The sequence below is a fragment of the Oncorhynchus clarkii genome, chromosome 19 (assembly GCF_045791955.1).
Source record: "Oncorhynchus clarkii lewisi isolate Uvic-CL-2024 chromosome 19, UVic_Ocla_1.0, whole genome shotgun sequence".
Classification (NCBI taxonomy): domain Eukaryota; kingdom Metazoa; phylum Chordata; class Actinopteri; order Salmoniformes; family Salmonidae; genus Oncorhynchus; species Oncorhynchus clarkii.
This window is the reverse complement of record NC_092165.1, coordinates 64469889-64479888: the sequence shown is the minus strand read 5'-3', so window position 1 is coordinate 64479888 and position 10000 is coordinate 64469889. Positions and strand designations below refer to the sequence as shown.

General features: G+C 47.2%; 1 protein-coding gene across 8 annotated transcripts in view; it reads left to right on the top strand.

Moving 5' to 3' along the window:
• The window catches only part of LOC139375482 (attractin-like), a 161989-nt gene that overhangs the window by 92236 nt on the left and 59753 nt on the right, over window positions 1-10000 (top strand). For all 8 annotated transcript variants that reach the window (XM_071117307.1, XM_071117305.1, XM_071117304.1 and 5 more), the window contains exon 18: window positions 9880-10000. This exon is cut by the window's right edge and continues 131 nt beyond it. In XM_071117307.1, the coding sequence (XP_070973408.1) occupies window positions 9880-10000 (121 nt within the window). The remainder of the gene's footprint in view (window positions 1-9879) is intronic.

Below are 10000 nucleotides of genomic sequence, written 5' to 3'. Positions count from 1 at the left end.
CTGTCTCTCTCTCTCTGTTCTCTCTCTCTATTCTCTCTTTGTCTCTTTGTCTCTCTTCTCTCTCTCTCTCTCTCTCTCTTCTCTCTCTGTTCTCTCTCTCTCTCTCTCTCTCTGTCTCCTATCTCTCTCTCTTCTCCCTCTGTCTCTCTCTTCTCTCTCTCTCTTCTCCCTCTGTCTCTCTCTTCTCTCTCTCTCTTCTCCCTCTTTCTCTCTCTTCTCCCTCTCTCTCTCTCTCTCTGTTCTCTCTCTCTCTCTCTCTCTCTGCTCTCTCTCTCTCTCTCTGTTCTCTCTCTCTCTCTGTTCTCTCTCTCTCTCTGTGTCCTATCTCTCTCCCCCTGTCTCTCTCTTCTCCCTCTGTCTCTCTCTCTCTCTGTTCTCTCTCTCTATTCTCTCTCTGTCTCTTTGTCTCTCTTCTCTCTCTCTCTTCTCTCTCTGTTCTCTCTCTCTGTTCTCTCTCTGTCTCTCTCTGTTCTCTGTCTCTCTCTCTCTGTCTCTCGCTCTGTCCTCTCTCTCTATGTCACTCTCTCTCTCTCTCTCTCTCTGTCTCTCTCTGTCTCTCTCTCTATCTCTGTCTCTCTCTGTCTCTCTCTCTCTCTCTGTCTCTCTTTCTGCTATCTTTCTGTTCTCTCTCTGTTCTCTCTGTTCCTCTCTGTCTCTCTCTGTCTCTCTCTGTTCTCTCTCTGTTCTGTCTGTCTCTCTCTGTTCTCTCTCTCTCTCTCTCTGTTCTCTCTCTGTTCTGTCTGTCTCTCTGTTCTCTCTGTGTCTCTCTGTTCTCCCTCTCTCTCTCGCTCTCTCTCTCGCTCTCTCTCTGTTCTCTCTCTGTTCTCTGTCTCTCTCTCTGTTCTCTCTCTCTGTTCTCTCTCTGTTCTCTCTGTTCTCTCTCTCTGTTCTCTCTGTCTCTCTCTGTTCTCTCTCTGTCTCTCTCTCTGTTCTCTCTCTGTTCTCTCTCTGTCTCTCTCTCTGGTCTCTCTCTGTTCTCTCTCTGTCCTCTCTCTCTGTGTCACTCTCTCTCTGTCTCTCTCTCTGTCTCTGTTCTGTCTGTCGCTCTGTCTCTCTCTGTCCCCCTCTCTCTCTCTCTCTGTCTCTCTGTTCTCTCTGTCTCTCTCTCTGTTCTCTCTCTGTTCTGTCTGTCTCTCTGTTCTCTCTGTTCTCTCTCTCTATTCTCTCCCTGTCTCTTTGTCTCTCTTCTCTCTCTCTCTCTCTGTTCTCTCTCTCTCTCTGTGTCCTATCTCCCTCTCTCTTCTCCCCCTGTCTCTCTCTTCTCTCTCTCTCTGTTCTCTCTCTCTCTATTCTCTCTCTGTCTCTTTGTCTCTCTTCTCTCTCTCGCTCTCTCTCTTCTCTCTCTGTTCTCTCTCTCTCTCTCTCTGTCTCCTATCTCTCTCTCTTCTCCCTCTGTCTCTCTCTTCTCTCTCTCTCTTCTCCCTCTTCTCCCTCTCTCTCTCTCTCTGTTCTCTCTCTCTCTCTCTCTCTCTGTTCTCTCTCTCTCTCTGTTCTCTCTCTCTCTCTGTTCTCTCTCTCTCTGTTCTCTCTGTCCTCGCTCTCTGTTCTCTCTGTCTCTCTCTTTTTTATCTGTCTCTCTCTGTTTTCTCTCTCTCTCTCTGTTTTCTCTCTGTCTCTCTGTTTTCTCTCTGTCTCTCTCTGTTCTCTCTCTGTCTATCTCTCTGTTCTCTCTCTTTTCTCTCTCTCTCTCTGTTCTCTCTCTCCCTGTCTCTCTCTCTGTTCTCTCTGTCCTCTCTCTCTCTGTTCTCTGTCTCTCTCTGTTTTCTCTCTGTCTCTCTCTGTTCTCTCTCTGTCTCTCTGTTCTCTCTCTGTCTCTCTCTTTGTTCTCTCTCTGTCTGTTCTGTCTGTCTCTCTGTCTCTCTCTGTCCCTCTCTCTCTCTCTGTTCTCTCTGTCTCTCTCTGTCCCTCTCTCTCTCTCTGTTCTCTCTGTCTCTCTCTGTTCTCTCTCTGTCTCTCTCTCTGTTCTCTCTCTGTTCTGTCTGTCTCTCTGTTCTCTCTCTCTGTTCTCTCTCTCTATTCTCTCTCTGTCTCTTTGTCTCTCTTCTCTCTCTCTCTGTTCTCTCTCTCTCTCTCTGTCTCCCATCTCTCTCTCTCTTCTCATCCTGTCTCTCTCTTCTCTCTCTCTCTTCTCCCTCTGTCTCTCTCTTCTCCCTCTGTCTCTCTGTTCTCTCTCTCTATTCTCTCTCTGTCTCTTTGTCTCTCTTCTCTCTCTCTCTCTCTCTCTCTTCTCTCTCTGTTCTCTCTGTCTCCTATCTCTCTTCTCCCTCTGTCTCTCTCTTCTCTCTCTCTTCTCCCTCTGTCTCTCTCTTCTCCCTCTCTCTATCTATCTCTCTGTTCTCTCTCTATTCTCTCTCTGTTCTCTCTCTCTCTGTCTCTCTCTCTCTGTCCTCTCTCTCTCTCTCTGTTCTCTGTCTCTCTCTGTTTTTTCTCTGTCTCTCTCTGTTCTCTCTCTCTGTTCTCTCTCTGTCTCTCTGTTCTCTCTCTGTTCTCTCTCTCTCTGTCTCTCTCTCTCTGTTCTCTCTCTGTCTCTCTCTCTGTTTTCTCTCTGTTACCTCTCTGTTCTCTCTCTCTCTGTTCTCTCTCTCTGTTCTCTCTCTGTCTCTCTGTTCTCTCTCTGTTCTCTCTCTCTCTGTCTCTCTCTCTCTGTTCTCTCTCTGTCTCTCTCTCTGTTCTCTCTCTGTCCTCTCTCTCTGTTCTCTCTCTGTCCTCTCTCTCTGTCCTCTCTCTCTCTGTCTCTCTCTCTCTGTTCTCTCTCTCTCTGTTCTCTCTCTCTCTGTTCTCTCTCTCTCTGTCTCTCTCTCTGTGTGTCTCTCTCTCTGTATCTCTCTGTTCTCTCTCTGTTCTCTCTCTGTCTCTCTCTGTTCTCTGTCTCTCTCTGTTCTCTCTCTCTCTGTCTCTCTCTCTCTCTGTTTTCTGTCTCTCTCTGTCTCTCTCTCTCTCTGTTCTCTCTCTCTGTCTCTCTCTCTGTCTCTCTCTGTGTCTCTCTCTGTCTCTCTCTCTGTCTTTCTGTCTCTCTCTCTCTCTCTCTCTGTCTTTCTCTCTCTCTCTCTCTCTGTTCTCTCTCTGTCTCTCTCTGTTCTCTGTCTCTCTCTGTTCTCTCTCTCTCTGTCTCTCTCTTTCTGTCTCTCTCTCTCTCTCTCTGTTCTCTCTCTGTTCTCTGTCTCTCTCTGTCTCTCTCTCTGTCTCTCTCTCTCTCTCTGTCTCTCTCTCTGTCTCTCTCTCTGTCTCTCTCTCTGTCTTTCTCTCTCTCTCTCTGTTCTCTCTCTGTTCTCTGTCTCTCTCTGCCTCTCTTTGCCTCTCTCTGTCTCTCTCTGGTTCTCTCTCTCTCTCTCTCTCTGTCTCTCTCTGTTCTCTTTATCTGTCTCTCTGTCTCTTGCGCCGAATACAACAGGTGTAGACATTACAGTGAGATGCTTACTTTTACTTTCAAGCCCTAACCAACAAGGCATTTAAACAAAATAACTAATAAGAAATAAAAGAAACAAGTAGTTAAAGAGCAGCAGTAAAATAACAATAGTGAGACTATATACAGGGTATTACGGTACAGAGTCAATGTGGAGGCTATATACAGGGGATACCAGTACAGAGTCAATGTGGAGGCTATATACAGGGGATACCAGTACAGAGTCAATGTGGAGGCTATATACAGGGGGTACCAGTACAGAGTCAATGTGGAGGCTATATACAGGTGGTACTGGTACAGAGTCAATGTGGAGACTATATACAGGGGGTACCGGTACAGAGTCAATGTGGAGGCTATATACAGGGGATACCAGTACAGAGTCAATGTGGAGGCAATATACAGGGGGTACCGGTACAGAGTCAATGTGGAGGCTATATACAGGGGATACCAGTACAGAGTCAATGTGGAGGCTATATACAGGGGGTACTGGTACAGAGTCAATGTGGAGGTTATATACAGGGGGTACCGGTACAGAGTCAATGTGGAGGCTATATACAGGGGGTACTGGTACAGAGTCAATGTGGAGGCTATATACAGGGATACCTGTACAGAGTCAATGTGGAGGCTATATACAGGGGGTATTGGTACAGAGTCAATGTGGAGGCTATATACAGGGGATACCAGTACAGAGTCACTGTGGAGGCTATATACAGGATATTACGGAACAGAGTCAATGTGGAGGCTATATACAGGTGGTACTGGTACAGAGTCAATGTGGAGGCTATATACAGGGTGTTACGGTACAGAGTCAATGTGGAGGCTATATACAGGGTGTTACGGTACAGAGTCAATGTGGAGGCTATATACAGGGTATTACGGTACAGAGTCAATGTGGAAGCTATATACAGGGGATACCGGTACTGAATCAATGTGGAGGCTATATACAGGGTATTACGATACAGAGTCAATGTGGAGGCTATATACAGGGGGTACCAGTACAGAGTCAATGTGGAGGCTATATACAGGGGATACCGGTACATAGTCTATATACAAGGGATACCGGTACAGAGTCAATGTGGAGGCTATATACAGGGTGTTACGGTACAGAGTCAATGTGGAGGCTATATACAGGTGGTACTGGTACAGAGTCAATGTGGAGTCTATATACAGGGGATACCGGTACAGAGTCAATGTAGAGGCTATATACAGGGTGTTACGGTACAGAGTCAATGTGGAGGCTATATACAGGGGGTACTGGTACAGAGTCAATGTGGAGGCTATATACAGGGTGTTACGGTACAGAGTCAATGTGGAGGCTATATACAGGGTGTTACGTTACAGAGTCAATGTGGAGGCTATATACAGGGTATTACGGTACAGAGTCAATGTGGAGGCTTTATACAGGGGATACCGGTACTGAATCAATGTGGAGGCTATATACAGGGTATTACGGTACAGAGTCAATGTGGGGGCTATATACAGGGTGTTACGGTACAGAGTCAATGTGGAGGCTATATACAGGGTGTTACGGTACAGAGTCAATGTGGAGGCTATATACAGGGTGTTACGGTACAGAGTCAATGTGGAGGCTATATACAGGGTATTACGGTACAGAGTCAATGTGGAGGCTTTATACAGGGGATACCGGTACTGAATCAATGTGGAGGCTATATACAGGGTATTACGGTACAGAGTCAATGTGGAGGCTATATACAGGGGGTACCAGTACAGAGTCAATGTGGAGGCTATATACAGGGGGTACCGGTACAGAGTCAATGTGGAGGCTATTAACAGGGGATACCAGTACAGAGTCAATGTGGAGGCTATATACAGGGAATAGCGGTACAGAGTCTATATACAGGGGATACCGGTACAGAGTCTATATACAAGGGATACCGGTACAGAGTCAATGTGGAGGCTATATACAGGGTGTTACGGTACAGAGTCAATGTGGAGGCTATATACAGGTGGTACTGGTACAGAGTCAATGTGGAGTCTATATACAGGGGATACCGGTACAGAGTCAATGTGGAGGCTATATACAGGGGGTACCAGTACAGAGTCAATGTGGAGTCTATATACAGGGGGTACCGGTACAGAGTCAATGTGGAGACTATATACAGGTGGTACTGGCACAGAGTCAATGTGGAGGCTATATACAGGGGGTACCGGTACAGAGTCAATGTGGAGGCTATATACAGGTGGTACTGGTACAGAGTCAATGTGGAGGCTATATACAGGGGGTACCAGTACAGAGTCAATGTGGAGGCTATATACAGGTGGTATTGGTACAGAGTCAATGTGGAGGCTATATACAGGGGGTACCGGTACAGAGTCAATGTGGAGGCTATATGCAGGGTGTTACGGTACAGAGTCAATGTGGAGGCTATATACAGGGGGTACTGGTACAGAGTCAATGTGGAGGCTATATACAGGGGGTATCAATACAGAGTCAATGTGGAGGCTATATACAGGGGGTACCGGTACAGAGTCATTGTGGAGGCTATATACAGGGGGTACTGGTACAGAGTCAATGTGGAGGCTATATACAGGGGATACCGGTACAGAGTCAATGTGGAGGCTATATACAGGGGGTACCGGTACAGAGTCAATGTGGAGGCTATATACAGGGGGTACCAGTACAATGTGGAGGCTATATACAGGGGGTACCGGTACAGAGTCAGTGTGGAGGCTATATACAGGGGGTACCGGTACAGAGTCAGTGTGGAGGCTATATACAGGGGGTACCGGTACAGAGTCAATGTGGAGGCTATATACAGGGGATACCGGTACAGAGTCAATGTGGAGGCTATATACAGGGGGTACCAGTACAGAGTCAATGTGGAGTCTATATACAGGGGGTACTGGTACAGAGTCAATGTGGAGGCTATATACAGGGGGTACCGGTACAGAGTCAATGTGGAGGCTATATACAGGGGGTACCGGTACAGAGTCAATGTGGAGGCTATATACAGGTGGTACTGGTACAGAGTCAATGTGGAGGCTATATACAGGGGGTACCAGTACAGAGTCAATGTGGAGGCTATATACAGGGGGTACTGGTACATAGTCAATGTGGAGGCTATATACAGGTGGTATTGGTACAGAGTCAATGTGGAGGCTATATACAGGTGGTACTGGTACAGAGTCAATGTGGAGGCTATATACAGGGGGTACTGGTACAGAGTCAATGTGGAGGCTATATACAGGTGGTACTGGTACAGAGTCAATGTGGAGGCTATATACAGGTGGTACTGGTACAGAGTCAATGTGGAGGCTATATACAGGTGGTACTGGTACAGAGTCAATGTGGAGGCTATATACAGGGTGTTACGGTACAGAGTCAATGTGGAGACTATATACAGGGTATTACGGTACAGAGTCAATGTGGAGGCTATATACAGGGGGTACCGGTACAGAGTCAATGTGGAGGCTATATGCAGGGTGTTATGGTACAGAGTCAATGTGGAGGCTATATACAGGGGGTACTGGTACAGAGTCAATGTGGAGGCTATATACAGGGGGTATCGATACAGAGTCAATGTGGATGCTATATACAGGGGGTACCGGTACAGAGTCAATGTGGAGGCTATATACAGGGGGTACTGGTACAGAGTCAATGTGGAGGCTATATACAGGGGATACCGGTACAGTGTCAATGTGGAGGCTATATACAGGGGGTACCGGTACAGAGTCAATGTGGAGGCTATATACAGGGGGTACCAGTACAATGTGGAGGCTATATACAGGGGGTACCGGTACAGAGTCAGTGTGGAGGCTATATACAGGGGGTACCGGTACAGAGTCAATGTGGAGGCTATATACAGGGGATACCGGTACAGAGTCAATGTGGAGGCTATATACAGGGGGTACCGGTACAGAGTCAATGTGGAGGCTATATACAGGGGATACCGGTACAGAGTCAATGTGGAGGCTATATACAGGGGGTACCGGTACAGAGTCAATGTGGAGGTTATATACAGGGGGTACCAGTACAATGTGGAGGCTATATACAGGGGGTACCGGTATAGAGTCAATGTGGAGGCTATATACAGGGGGTACCAGTACAATGTGGAGGTTATATACAGGGGGTACCGGTACAGAGTCAATGTGGAGGCTATATACAGGGTGTTACGGTACAGAGTCAATGTGGAGGCTATATACAGGGTATTACGGTACAGAGTCAATGTGGAGGCTTTATACAGGGGATACCGGTACTGAATCAATGTGGAGGCTATATACAGGGTATTACGGTACAGAGTCAATGTGGGGGCTATATACAGGGTGTTACGGTACAGAGTCAATGTGGAGGCTATATACAGGGTGTTACTGTACAGAGTCAATGTGGAGGCTATATACAGGGTGTTACGGTACAGAGTCAATGTGGAGGCTATATACAGGGTATTACGGTACAGAGTCAATGTGGAGGCTTTATACAGGGGATACCGGTACTGAATCAATGTGGAGGCTATATACAGGGTATTACGGTACAGAGTCAATGTGGAGGCTATATACAGGGGGTACCAGTACAGAGTCAATGTGGAGGCTATATACAGGGGGTACCGGTACAGAGTCAATGTGGAGGCTATTAACAGGGGATACCAGTACAGAGTCAATGTGGAGGCTATATACAGGGAATAGCGGTACAGAGTCTATATACAGGGGATACCGGTACAGAGTCTATATACAAGGGATACCGGTACAGAGTCAATGTGGAGGCTATATACAGGGTGTTACGGTACAGAGTCAATGTGGAGGCTATATACAGGTGGTACTGGTACAGAGTCAATGTGGAGTCTATATACAGGGGATACCGGTACAGAGTCAATGTGGAGGCTATATACAGGGGGTACCAGTACAGAGTCAATGTGGAGGCTATATACAGGGGGTACCAGTACAGAGTCAATGTGGAGTCTATATACAGGGGGTACCGGTACAGAGTCAATGTGGAGGCTATATACAGGTGGTACTGGTACAGAGTCAATGTGGAGGCTATATACAGGGGGTACCAGTACAGAGTCAATGTGGAGGCTATATACAGGTGGTATTGGTACAGAGTCAATGTGGAGGCTATATACAGGGGTACCGGTACAGAGTCAATGTGGAGGCTATATGCAGGGTGTTACGGTACAGAGTCAATGTGGAGGCTATATACAGGGGATACCGGTACAGAGTCTATATACAGGGGATACCGGTACAAATTCAATGTGGAGGCTATATACAGGGTATTACGGTACAGAGTCAATGTGGAGGCTATATACAGGGGATACCAGTACAGAGTCAATGTGGAGGCTATATACAGGGGGTACCAGTACAGAGTCAATGTGGAGGCTATATACAGGTGGTACTGGTATAGAGTCAATGTGGAGTCTATATGCAGGGGGTACCGGTACAGAGTCAATGTGGAGGCTATATACAGGGGGTACTGGTACAGAGTCAATGTGGAGGCTATATACAGGTGGTATTGGTACAGAGTCAATGTGGAGGCTATATACAGGTGGTACTGGTACAGAGTCAATGTGTGGAGGCTATATACAGGGTTTTACGGTACAGAGTCAATGTGGAGGCTATATACAGGGGGTACTGGTACAGAGTCAATCTGGAGGCTATATACAGGTGGTACTGGTACAGAGTCAATGTGGAGGCTATATACAGGTGGTACTGGTGCAGAGTCAATGTGGAGGCTATATACAGGGTGTTACGGTACAGAGTCAGTGTGGAGGCTATATACAGGGTTTTACGGTACAGAGTCAATGTGGAGGCTATATACAGGGGATACCGGTACAGAGTCAATGTGGAGGCTATATACAGGGGGTACCGGTACAGAGTCAGTGTGGAGGCTATATACAGGGGGTACCAGTACAATGTGGAGGCTATATACAGGGGTTACCGGTACAGAGTCAATGTGGAGGCTATATACAGGGGGTACCGGTACAGAGTCAATGTGGAGGCTATATACAGGGGATACCGGTACAGAGTCAATGTGGAGGCTATATACAGGGGGTACCGGTACAGAGTCAATGTGGAGGCTATATACAGGGGATACCGGTACAGAGTCAATGTGGAGGCTATATACAGGGGGTACCGGTACAGAGTCAATGTGGAGGCTACCAGTTAGTCGAGGTGATATGTATGGGGTAATATGCACATGTAGTTAGAGTTATTAAACAGACTATGCATAGATGATAACAGCGTAGAGGAGGTGGTGGGGGCAATGCCAATAGTTTGAGTCGCCATTTGATTAGCCAACTCTCTTTCTCTCTCTCTCTCTCTTTCTGTCTCTCTCTCTCTTTCTGTCTCTCTCTGTCTCTGTTCTCTCTCTCTCTGTCTCTCGTTCTCTCTCTTCTATATCTTTGTCTCTCATGTTGTTCTTTGTTCAGATTCATATTGCTGACCGGTGCTCTGTTTACCAACTGAGAACTGTTCTGGGTTCAGTTTCATAGGGTTTAATGCTCTCTCTCCTCTCTCTCCCCTAGCTGAGAACTGTTCTGGGTACAGGACGTGTGGCCAGTGTCTGGAGCAGCCTGGCTGTGGCTGGTGTACGGACCCTAGCAATACAGGGCGTGGCCAGTGCATTGAGGGATCCTATCGGGGGCC